General features: G+C 56.6%; 1 protein-coding gene across 2 annotated transcripts in view; it reads left to right on the top strand.

Annotated features, from left to right (window-relative positions):
• The window catches only part of COL4A2 (collagen type IV alpha 2 chain), a 174997-nt gene that overhangs the window by 141663 nt on the left and 20927 nt on the right, over positions 1-12407 (top strand). For both annotated transcript variants that reach the window (XM_053889011.1, XM_019443909.2), the window contains exons 28-32: positions 2745-2852; positions 6148-6369; positions 10370-10531; positions 11297-11467; positions 12168-12311. In XM_053889011.1, the coding sequence (XP_053744986.1) occupies positions 2745-2852; positions 6148-6369; positions 10370-10531; positions 11297-11467; positions 12168-12311 (807 nt within the window). The remainder of the gene's footprint in view (positions 1-2744; positions 2853-6147; positions 6370-10369; positions 10532-11296; positions 11468-12167; positions 12312-12407) is intronic.

Here is a 12407-nt window from a genome sequence, read left to right as displayed (position 1 = left end):
CACGGACCCATCACCCAACCAAGCACCCGCGTGACTGGAGCAAGGCTCTCAGTGGCAGAGCCCAGTGTGGGAAGCCGTCCACGCCCACCTGCAGCGTGTGTGGCTTTTCAAAAAAGATAGCGGGCGGGGTCGGGGCAGCACCACCACTGGGTGATGCCCAGATGTCTGTGTCTGTCAGCCCGGGACAGAGCAGTTCAGGGCCCCGGGCAGGTCCTCCTCCGGGCAAGGGCGAGAGCCTCGATCACTCAACAACTCGCTCGGTGCTGAGAGCGTGGGGCGCGTGGCCAGAGCCCTGCCGTGGGGTCCGGCTCTCACGCTAACTGGCAGTGGGGCCTTGGGCATCTCTCTCCTCCCTTGTGGAACTTTGTCCTCTTAGCTGTACCAGAGGACTAATACAGGCATTCTAGACTCCTCCCACTTTGCAAACGATGCCCTTAATACTGCACATGATGCGCTGGGGCTGAGGTCCAGTGTCAACTGTGAAGTGCGGTGCTGAGCCAGTGCGAGACAACAGTCAGAACTGGAAAGTATGTTGCCTCACGGTGTGCGTCCCCAGATCCTAAGGGCATCTCCGGGACTCACGGTGATGCGGGATCCGGGGACAACAGGACGAAATGCAGAAGTGTCATATGCACGGAAAGCAGTGTTAGATGTCCCTGTGTTGTCCTCTGAGGACCCAGCATGTGTCTTCCTCACTCCGTTATCTGCATTATCCTCCCTGCTCTAGCTCCGGACGACTGTCTGTCCGCAGGCTTTCACACGGCCACTAATACCGGGGCCCTGGGGTCAGCAGCCTGCAGAGGGACCATTTTCGGCAGAAACTGGGTGGAAGCAGGGCCCAAAATACACAGGAATTGAGTCTGAGGGGAGGATTTTGATTGCATTTTAAGGACATGAAGCTGTAAGGAGCTCATAGAATCCACGTGTCTGGTGCAGACTAACCCTCGGTCCGGAAGGTGATTGTGAACTTGCACAAAAGGGTCTGTGGTGCTTCCCGCTCGTGGAAGGGACGTGCCCGTGACCCCGTGACAGCAGGACAGCCCAGAGGCCGCGTGCTGGGTTGTGTGTCCTGTTGGGGCTCGGCTGAGCCCGCCCTCAGGCCCCATGGTGGTTTCCTTTCAGAAACGGACTCACCTCACGCACCTTCACTTCAGACAACCTGAAAGTGTGTCTTTTGCTTTGTTTTGTCCTGTCTTGTCTGTCGAACTTGGTGCTTGCGTGGGACATCCTCTGTGCACAGCCCTGTCATCCCATTCCTTACTCACTCATGTCACAGACTCCCAGGCGTATCGGAGTTCTGAATGAGCACGTTGCTGTGTCTCTGGGTCTGAGCCCACCCCGTTCGTCATAGAGCGGCAGGATTAGACCCGTGGAGTCATGTGTTAGCAAGGACGTCGTTTGACAGCAACTTCTGGTCCCCACTGAGCCTTCCCCATCTCCACAGCCCAGCGTAGGGATCTGTTTAAAGTCACTTAACTGTGCTGAGCAGCTGGTGATCTGAGGGGGACGTTTCATCAGTGGAATGAATCTGTGCATTTATTTGCAGTGAGTAGAGGTGAGCTTGTGTCCTCACCCCGTGTGACCTCCCGAGTCCAGCCTTGCCTCGACGGGAGTGTCAGGGAATGGGACCCCAGAGGGGGCCTGCTGAGTGCCACACATGGCCCCCTGCTCCCCTGCCCCAAGGGAAGGGTGCCCACAATTCTCTCATGACATCTTTCTGTCCCCACATAGAAAAATATTGAGAATTCCAGGAGGCTGGCTTTGGCCCCGTCTACGTGATGGCAAAGCTCCAGCCCAGCCTCATACTTTCAAGGGCACCTCTAACGGGACGGCAGCTGGAGAAGCTAGAACCCCTAGTGAACCTACAGACCTCCCCGCCCATCCCCTCGCCGGCCCCTGCCCTGCACGCTGCCTCGCACCCGGCAGGGAGGAGGCTGCTGCTCTCACTAGTGTTTGCAGGCAATCTCGGTGATTCCCGGTGCCCAGCCACCTGCAGTAGGCAGGTGTACTGGCTGTGGTTTCCGAGAGTCTCTGATGGAAGGGAATCTCTGAGGCTTGGACCAGACAGACACAGAGATGCCCGGGGGAAAATCCCTCAAGTTTGCTTCCCATGGGAAAGGATTCAGGTCAACAACATCCGGTAGTAAAGAATTAGTTCATTTATTTGGTGTGAGGTTTCGTCTGGTTTTGAGTCTAACACATTCATTATAAGTAGTATAAGTCAACATCTCTCAAATCTGGATAAATTGGCTCTGGGTGCAGCAAACTCGAGGGAAGACTTCAAGTGAATTCTGGTAGCAACTGACCAATACAGCTGCCGTGGTCTGTGGGGTTTGCAGTGGGATGTGGCCAGAGGTCGGAAGTGCCCAGTGTTGAGGGGCGCCTGGGGGGGCTCAGGTGGTTAAGCATCCGACTCTAGATTTCAGCTCAGGTCGTTTTCTCACAGTTCGTGGGATCAAGCCCTGAGGCAGGCTCTGTGCTAACAGCAAGGAGCCTGCTTTGGATTCTCTCTCTCTCTCTCTCTTTCTCTCTCTCTCTCTGCCCCTCCTCTGCTTGCACTCTCACTCTCTCTTTCAAAATAAACTTAAGAAAAATACGTGGCATTTTACATTCACATTCCCCGTCCTCATCATTTCCTAGACCATGCTAAGTCAGGTGCTAGACCTGACCATCTTCCACGCATTTCCGGCTGGGGGTTGCACATGGGGCTCTGACCTGTGTCCTGCCTTCTTCGGTTTGCTTAGGTGCCAAGGGCCTCCAAGGGATACCAGGACCCTCAGGAGCTGATGGAGTACCGGGGCTCAAGGGTCTCCCAGGAGACCCAGGTCGTGAAGGATTCCCAGGACCCCCAGGTAAGGCAGGGGCAGACCCCCACACGACTCTTAGGTTCGGGAAATGACTGTGTGTGGCATGGGTGCCCCAGCTCTATTGTCTTTGGACACTTAGAAGCTTTCAACGTGTGCTCAATGACCACTTTGTTCTTGCGGTTGGGAAATTAAATTCTTGACGTTCCCATCACTAATGTCCTGCTGGAGTTTGCATGAGACCCCTGCAGCTCCCGGAGGAAAAAAGAGGTAGGTGTGCAGAGCAATGTCCTCTGGTTGGTGTGAAACATTTTGAGGGCAACACAACACTCCCCTCTTCTGGGACTGTCACTAAAGGCATGGAGCCCTCGGTCGTCGATTCCAATCTGCTGATCACGCACCAGACACCACACAAAGGACACCTGTGTCCACGTTTCACGGCACTGCCTGCTCACTCTTCAGTGGGCGCTTGTCTGAGCAAATGGTTCCATCTACATTTGATGCGGCAAAGAATTACAGAAACGGTGGGTGGCTAAGAGAGCATAAGACGGCAGGGAGTGAGCGTGTTGCCAGTAACTGATTGTGGGGAGACGTGTCGGCACTCCCACTGACATGGTCCCGTGTCCCCAAGCACCCGCCGACACAGTCCCGTGTCCCCAAGCACCCGCTGACATGGTCCCATGTCCCCAAGCACCCCCGCCACAGTCCCGTGTCCCCAAGCACCCCCCGGCACGGTCCCGTGTGCCCAAGCACAGGTGCCCCGCGCAGTTGTGGCTCCAGCAGTGTGAGCGGGCATGGCTGTGTTACTTGGTGTGCAGAGGCACACAGTTTTAGAATCATGTTATTTTTTTTAACGTTTATTTATCTTTGAGACAGAGAGAGACAGAGCATGAACGAGGGAGGGGCAAAGAGAGAGGGAGACACAGAATTTGAAGCAGGCTCCAGGCTCTGAGCCGTCAGCCCAGAGCCCGACATGGGGCTCGAACTCACGGACCGCGAGATCGTGACCTGAGTTGAAGTCAGACACTTAACTGACTGAGCCACCCAGGCACCCCAAAAACTTTTTTTTTAATGTTTATTTATTTTTGACAGAGAGAGACAGAGCATGAGCAGGGGAGGGGCAGAGAGAGAGGGAAACACAGAATCCCAAGCAGGCTCCAGGCTCTGAGCTGTCAGCACAGAGCCGGATGCGGGGCTCGAACTCACAGACCGCAAGATCATGACCTGAGCCAAAGTCGGACAGTCAACCGGCTGAGCCACCCAGGCGCCCCTAGAATCGTGTTATTGAAACAGGGACTGTGGAAGTCGCTTTGGCCCAAGGCCAGATGTCCCCCGCAGGGTCCTGGTCAGGAGCCCCTCCAGCCTCTGCTGGAATCACTCATCGGGAGGAGTGAAATCTGCCTCCAGCAAGTTCACCCCCCACACAGCTGGAGACAGAGGCCACACGTCCCCTTACACACCACACGAACGGGGCAGAACTGCCCCCAGGAGTGCAGACCGTCTCTTTATAACGTGACCTCCAGCATTCGGATTCGTCTGCATTCCCTACAAACCAGTCTCGGGAAACTAAACAGAACAGTCCAGACATCTGGACGATCGCACAGAGCCAGGCACCGTGGTGTCCTGAGGTTTAGACCCTCAGCAGATATGTTCGGCAAAGACTGTCTGAATTTTGCCCCTTAGGGAAGGGTGTCACACTCTGGCAGTTGGTTTAACCCTAATTGGACCAGTGTGGGTCAGTCCTGGTACCTCTTCCCCCCAGACTCACTGGTCTGGACATGGGACTGTGCCGGGGGGTGCTTGGGGACATGGGACCGCAGGGAACGTTCGCCCTGTTACCTTTCGTGACAAGTATCTCCGTGTCCTGCGACAAGAGGGGGCGTGCTCCCTGTGCAGCATGGGGCTGGTGAAAACCTGCACTGGAGACAAACACGGGAGACTTTTCATGCCAGCACCAGAGGACCAGCCTGTTGCCCTGCTCTGGGGGCACCCAGACATTGAGCAGTTAGGGCACGGTCACTTCGGTCCTGTCACACATACCAAAGCAAAGTGTGAATTTCTTGAGAGGACAGTAGTTTGTTAACACCTGCTTGCCCTGCGTGGGAAGGGGACCCGGTCACCAGCTGGGTGCCAGCCAGGCAGGCGTGAGCTGTCCAGAGCACGCTCCGGCGGTAGAGACTGAGCTGGATGTGCCTGTCACCAGCACACGCGGGGAGCAGACGGTGTTGATGGGAAGCCTGTTCTGTACTGAAACGTGAGCCCGTAAGTGAACGGGGAGATCGGGGTAGAACGGAGGAAAGGGGTAAGTGAGGAACTGGCATACTCTGATTTTGCACACGTGTCACTCTTTATGACACGGAATGTGCCACGTGCAGAAGAAAACCAAATGCCCAACTTTGAAAGCTGCAGAACAGAGTCTACTCCGGATGTCAGATCCACATACACACACGTGCCCACAATTTGAGCCCACGGTGCCCACGTACGGCTTTGAACGTCTCCATAAAAGCCGAGTCTCTACTTTCTGTGAATAAATCACATCACTGAAGTTCTGGCATTGGGTCCCACTCATTAATACTCCCATAAAGTCCAGATCTGTTGTTCCGTGTTTCAGACACAGCCATAGGGGTCAGCCCATCTTGCAGGCGGGCCGTGGCGAGCCTTGTCCCGGGAAAGGCCCTGGACCCCGCGTGTGGGGTCTCTTTTGTCGGGTCGACCCTTCCTTCCCAGCGTTCCACGGCCACGGCAGTAATGACCTCAGAAAGCTTTCCTCCTGAACAGACACGTGACCGTCCACTCTGAGAGTTCAGTGTCAGATTACATCAGGGATGAGGACACGGGAAGGGGAAGTCGTCCGGGACAGGCACTGGCATGTGACAGCCACCGTCCTTCTATCCAGACGTGGACAGTTGACCGTGAAAACAATAGGGCGATTGGCCCCCTCCAGAGCATTTCCAAATGGACTGATGGTCAGGGACTTGTGACCAGGGAGGTGGAGCTCGGGCTCGAGAGACCTGGTCATTCTCACCCCAGGTCTCCGTCCCCATTTGCACACATAACTTGGAAGGTCCATAGAAGCCATTCTTTGGGGATTATTTGATCAACAAGGGAGCCCATCAAATAGGAAGATTCATATCCAAGAAACAGGTGGTTCTAAAGGCCTTCACGTTAACCAAATGGTGGGGCTGGGGGCCAGATGGCAGAGGGGGCAGAATGCTGTGGTCCCAAGGTAAGTGATGGGACCGGGGCTTGAGCCAAGGCCCCCCGACTGCAAATCTTGCTGTCTCCGGCCTCTCTCCTATACCTCTCTTGGGCCATCACGGTACTAACTTGTGTTTCCTTTCAGGGTTCGTGGGGCCCCGAGGATCCAAAGGCGTGGCAGGCCTCCGTGGCCCAGATGGACACCCAGGTCCCACCGGTCTGCCAGGGCCCGTCGGGCCCCCAGGGGACAGGGGCCTTCCCGGAGAAGTTCTGGGAGCCCAGCCTGGGCCCAGGGGAGATGCTGGGCTCCCCGGACACCCTGGGCTGAAAGGCCCTCCGGGAGAGAGAGGTCCACCTGGATTCCGGGGTAAGTCCTGGCGGTGGGAGGAGAGCGGGGGGCCCGATCCCACCACACCGTGGGTTCCAAGTGTGGGTCTGAAATCCCTCCTGAGGATTTGATGAGAAGCCACAGCACACGTGGTTTCTACCCCATGCTCAGTACCAGTGTTCCTTCGAAGCGGGTTAGGACGGTCATCAGCGTCCTGTGACTTACCTTTTCACAGCCAAGAACGATGGCCATTTGAGACTCACAGGTGCAGATTAATGAGACACACCCTCTACTCTCCAGCGGGGCGTGAATGGGGGGCAGGGGGCTCACTGGTGCCTTCAGGGAACGAGTGCAGGTGGTGAGAAGAGAGGAGGGCCAAGCTTGGGAAGAGAGCGAGGCAGGAGACAGAACTGAGCTGGGACACGCTTTAACTGGATGGTGTAAAAACGGACTGGTGTAAAACGTTGCTTTTTAATTTTTTTAAATTTTTTAATGTTTATTTTTGAGAGAGACCGAGCACAAGTGGGGGAGGGGCAGAGACAGAGGGAGACACAGAATCCGAAGCAGGCTCCAGGCTCTGAGCTGTCGGCACGGAGCCCGACGTGGGGCTCGAACCAACAATCCGTGAGATCATGACCTGAGCCGAAGTTGGACGCTTAAGCGACGGAGCCCCCCAGGCGCCTCTCATGTAAAACACTTTAGTGTTCCCAATATCCTCAGTGCACGTTTAGCAAAGTGGGAAGGCTGCTGGCTGAGGAGTGAAGTACCCAATCTATGCAGAGCTGGCATTGAGAACCGCAGACGCCCTCCGTCTATGAACGACCGTCACTAAAGACCAAACATTTCTGTTCAGTGCACCGCGCACGGGAGACACCAGGCCAGTGGTGCTCCTGTTCAGATACCCAGATGCAGGCAGACCCGTGACTTTGCGTATCCACCACATGTCTGCTCCCAAACCCGGGCGGAAGGGGCTTCCTGTGGGGCAGGGAGCGGGCGTCCCGTCCTCCAGTGCCATTAGACCTCGCCCGGCATCCTTTACACGAACACTCGGGCGGGTGAAGCCGGTTGTCCACAGGCAGGCGAACTCAGCAAGCTCAGGAGAGCAGTGGTGTTTGGGGGAGCCCGTCAGGTTCTAGGAGGCCTGGGGCTGGGGCGGGGGAGGGGAGACGGGGCAGGTGGGTTTCCATGTTGATCATGCCTGCCCTGTCGGCTGGCCAGGAGAACCCCCAGCATGGGGGCCGGGCTTCCCCTAGAGACCCATGGGGAGGAGGCCCAAAGAATGGAAGGAGGAGCCTAAGAAGGCTAGAGTGCACACACATGCTCATGCGCCCACACACTCATATACACGTGCTCGTGTGCATGTATCCACACATTTGTACGTACACACACCTGCTTGTGCATACATGATGACAGAGACCCACACATGTGTGCCCACACACTCTCACACACACTCACGATCACCCTCTTACACACAGCCAATCAGCTGCACAGGCCTGTGTAGAACCATCAAGCAGTGGGGACCCGATGCCAGGACATCCGGGGCTGTCCCTGCCAACCTGGCCACCTGCCGGTAGGGATGGAACACACGGCGTAACTCGGCGAGTGTGGACACCGGGGACCACATGCGTCAGCCTCCCCGGTGGCTGTTTAAAGGCGTGGCAGGCACTGTGTCCCCAAGAGTCGGGGCTGCTGTCCGGCTGCAGAAACTGCCCACAGGCTCTTGACAGGGGGCACTTGTGATGGATTTTCTAAATGTAACTGTTCCCTGCGGACGTCAAAGCACCTCGGCAGGACAGCAACTGACAGCAGGTTTACTTTCAAGCGTGTGACGGTTTCCCACGGCCAAGGCCACCTCAGTGTCCGGCTTGCCCAGGCAGAAACACTGTCAGTACAAGCTCTGACCTCAGAAGCATCGGAGGCTTGAGAACCTGTTTCCATCTCGTCCGTCCTGCCCGGGCCGTGGGGCCATGGCAGGTGGTGTGCACGAGGCCCCGTGGAGCCCGGACGCAGCCTGGCGGAGCGGAACCCCTGCATGAAGTAGGGGTGCGGGTCCACGAGTTAGATGCTATTTTGCTGAGGGAAACGGATCCTTGGTAGTTGTTCCTTGTTTGGCCCGTGTTCTGGAAATGGCTGTTGGCTTAAAATCCTGAGTTCCAGGATCACGACAGAAAGCCGGAGGCACAGGCCGCCACACCGGATTGTTTTAAGGCGGCCGCTGAAGTAGCAGCGGCCGGTTCTCCCTCCTTCCCCTGCATCGTGTCCTGCCCACTCCCCATTCCTGTGAAGGAGGTGCTCCCGAAATCGTGCCTGGATGCCCTCGCCCCTGCAGCCTGGGCTCCCGTGACCTTCCTGGCTGGGCTGTCTCCGTTCACCAGCCCAGAGGGTCCTTGCGGGTGAAGGTACCTGCCCGTCCTCATGGAGCACGGCATCGCGGCAGGATCCTGACTCCCCGGTTAGACTTGAGTGCCTGCAATGCTGCCTGCCGTCTGATACCCTCGGCACCGTGAGCTGTTCCCTCCAGAGACAGAAGCAGAGTGGGAACAGTGCCCTCGGATCCCGTTGTGAAGCTGGAAAACGGGAGGACGTGCATCTGTGCCTTCCCAGAGACTTACTTTCTGCAGCCTTCTGCCCCGAATCTGCCCCGCTGTTTGCAGACCTTCCTCCCCCGTTCTGTCCACATAGCAGATAAAACTGGGACTCAGGCTGGCAAGTCGGATTCTGAGTTGGCCCAAGACTGGCTTGGCCCCTCTTGCCAATGCCCCTCCCCTCCGTCCCCCGACCGGTCCCTCCTCCTCTCGGGTCGGCCTACACACTCGGGAGGGTGGTCATGGGATACATGAGCAGGTGCACTTAAAGGTCACCCGACAAGCACTGTGAGATGGCGGGCACAGCCCCTCCTCCTATTCACTGGATGGATGTAGCCAACCTCAAAGTCCAAGAAAGGTAAAAATGCCTGAATGGAAGGAAGCTGGGGGACTTAGGATCTAAAAACTAGAAGATATATGCTCACATGACTACTGGGTACGGCAGGATATTCTGAACGTAAAAGCAAGGGAAGAAACCGTGCCCGGGTGTGTGCACGCACGTGCACCTGCACATGCGTGCACACCACATTAAATTTTCACGCGAATGCTAATCTTCATGTCAAAAGCAATGAGAATTTGGGCAGCAAAGTAAACTTTACGATAGCTACGAAGAAAGAATAGCCAACGTGTATGAGGAATGCTAAAATCCATAATAAAAATATCAAAATCCCGAAAGGAAAATAGAAGCACAGAACAAAAATCGCATTAGAAGGCGAACACCAAGAGAAGGAAACGTCACTCACACCAACGTGCAGGTAGACGGGTATCTTCCTTGCCAGGCTTCTGTTCCCTTCAGCACCAGCCCCACGCTGGGTGAGCCCCCCAGGACAGGCGGGGGCAGAAGCCGGAAAGCCGTGCAGTAGTGTGTGTGGAAGGCAGTTCTGACCCACAGAGTCTGTTTCTAGGGCACTTTGCCGAAGAAATGCCCAGCTCCGTGCTCCAAAATCAGCTTCCTCACGGCACCGTTTGTAAGAGCAAAGAAAGACGTGCGCGGCGTGTGTCCACACAACGTGATGCTATTACTCAGGCAGCCGTTTAAAACGTGAAGAATGTTTTTGGGGGGGCGCCTGGGTGGCTCCGTTGGTTGAGCGTCCGATTCTTAGTTTCAGCTCAGGTCATGATCAAGTGTGGCAAAATGCTCAAAATGTAATGTCAGCTGGGGAGAAAAAAGCCAAAAATTGAACTCCCAGCGAGGGATGAGGTCTGTGAGCCTCGGTTCCCAGGTGTGTTTGTGTGAACAGAGGCCAGAAGGACATACACTGAGCTGTCAGTGGTGGCCCCTGGGGGACAGCCTGAGCTACTGTAATACCCTTGATACTTCTGTGTATTTTCCGGGCTTCTCACGGTCTAGAAAATAATTGCGTCCTGTTTGTATAGAACGAGCCTGAGAGGTATGGCCTGTGTGCAGCGAAGGGTGTGGGGTCGGCCTCACGGGGCTTGTCTGGTGTCCACAGGAAGCCAGGGCATGCCGGGAATGCCAGGCCTGAAGGGCCAGCCGGGCTTCCCAGGACCCTCGGGCCAGCCAGGCCTGCCCGGGCCACCAGGACTGCATGGCTTCCCAGGAGCTCCTGGCCAGGAGGGGCCCTTGGGGCTGCCAGGCGCCCCAGGCCGCGGAGGTAAGGATCCCCTATCCCATGGAGGGGGAGGGGTCTGGCCTCACTTGCACAAGTGAACTAGCCCCACCCTTCCCTGGGGGAGTTCTCAAACTGGGCCCCAAGGACCCTCCCCCCACCCCCGCCCCAGAGCTGCGGGGATCTGGAAAATACCCACACTGAGCAGCTGGCCACTCCTTCCCGTGCTTGTCCCCCCGCTGTGTGTAGGTCCTAGTCTCTTCTCATGAGGACACCAGTCACATGTGATTAGGGCCCATTTCACACACTCCCCTAATTGGGGGTTAGGATTTCAACATATGAACTGGTGGGGAGGGGGGGGGGGGAGGGAGACACAGTTCAGCCCTTAACACGTTCCAGAAACAGGGCACGCATTGTGCCAAACGAGAGTTCACACAGGCCGAGAGACCTGCCCATGCTCTGTACCTGGTGTATATTGGGGTTCTGGCTAAGATGTCACTTAGGAAAAACGTGAAATGTCCACTGCAGAATCACTGCTGTGCTCTGGAGGGGAAATTACTTGTTTTCTGAAAGTGAGCAAACTGGGGAAGAACAGGAGCTTCCTTAGGGGGAAAGGGGGGCAGGAAGCAAGTGGAGGCCAGAGGCCATCCCCCCCAGGTCCCCCCACCAAGAGACAGCCCTGGAGGCTGGGGCCCAGATGGCCCTGGGGGCAGGGGGCGGGGTGCTGTCCCAGGTGAGGGGTCCGAGGGGCATTTAGCTCTTCTGAGTTCATTCGTGTTTTTCTACTTTCTTTCCTCCTCTGCCTTTCAGGTCTGCCTGGGGACAGAGGGGACCCAGGTGACATAGGCATCCCCGGCCCTGTGGGCATGAAGGGTCTTTCTGGCGACAGAGGTGACCCTGGTTTGTTGGGTGAGAGGGGTCCCCCAGGAGGCCCCGGATTTAAAGGAATGAGTGGAATTCCCGGTGTCCCCGGACCCAAAGGTGAGGATCGGCAGACGGGGCGCTCCCCCAGGCGGGTACCAGGGTGACCGGGACTCAGTATGGCTGCAGGAGAGGCCAGCCCCTCACCAGCCCCCAGGAGGTGTCATACCTGGGAAAGCCAGCTCATGCTGCCAGGCTGGGTGTGACGGACATGCCCCCAAATGCCCTGTCATAATTTCCTGAGAGCGAGGGAGCAGACTTGGGGTCTGCGTGGGAGATTTGTGTGGAGGCCCCCGGAGGCTGGTTGCATATCCCGAGGCCAGTTGGCTAATACAAAACCAAAACCAGGGCTTGGTCACCAGTGTGGGCTTATTTGTAGACAAACCAGTTTTCCTAGAAGGGGAGCCCCTGGCCCTTGACTGTGGGGCCACACAGAGATGTTTGTCCTGCGGTCCTTCGGTCCTTCGCGGTTCCCGTGCTGGCTGCAGTGTTAGCCTCCTCTCCCTGAGGCCCACGGACCTCGGCTACCACCCATTTGCCTTGTGTCTTTCCTGTGACCATGTACATCTGCCTGATGCCTTGTCCCTGGGGGGCAGTCAGCCGGCGGGTGACCTGAGGAATGGGGCCCCGGAAATCCCTAGTTTAGGTCAGGAACCCTACTACCCGAGCCACTCCTCAGGAATGTCTCAGACAAGCAAGATGGAAACACCCCGTGTGTTTCTCCAGGCCTAACCCAGCACTTTTCTCGTTTCCTCTGAAGGCAGTAGAGGTTCACCCGGGATGGACGGTTTCCAAGGCATGGTTGGGCTCAAGGGAAGAGCTGGGCTTCCGGGAAACAAAGGAGAGGCCGGATTTTTTGGAATTCCAGGACTGAAGGGTCTGGCTGGTGAGCCAGGTGTGAAAGGTATGTCCACCTCTCTTAATATTGTCCTGACAAGGTTGGGACCCACTTTTGTGGGGTGTAGTGCTGCTTGGACCGAACCTTCCAGGAGCCCAAAGC

The sequence above is a fragment of the Panthera pardus genome, unplaced genomic scaffold (genome assembly GCF_024362965.1).
Source record: "Panthera pardus isolate Hobbes unplaced genomic scaffold, ASM2436296v1 HiC_scaffold_1, whole genome shotgun sequence".
Lineage (NCBI taxonomy): Eukaryota > Metazoa > Chordata > Mammalia > Carnivora > Felidae > Panthera > Panthera pardus.
Note: the sequence above shows the minus strand (reverse complement) of the source record. Positions and strands in the feature narration are given on the sequence as shown.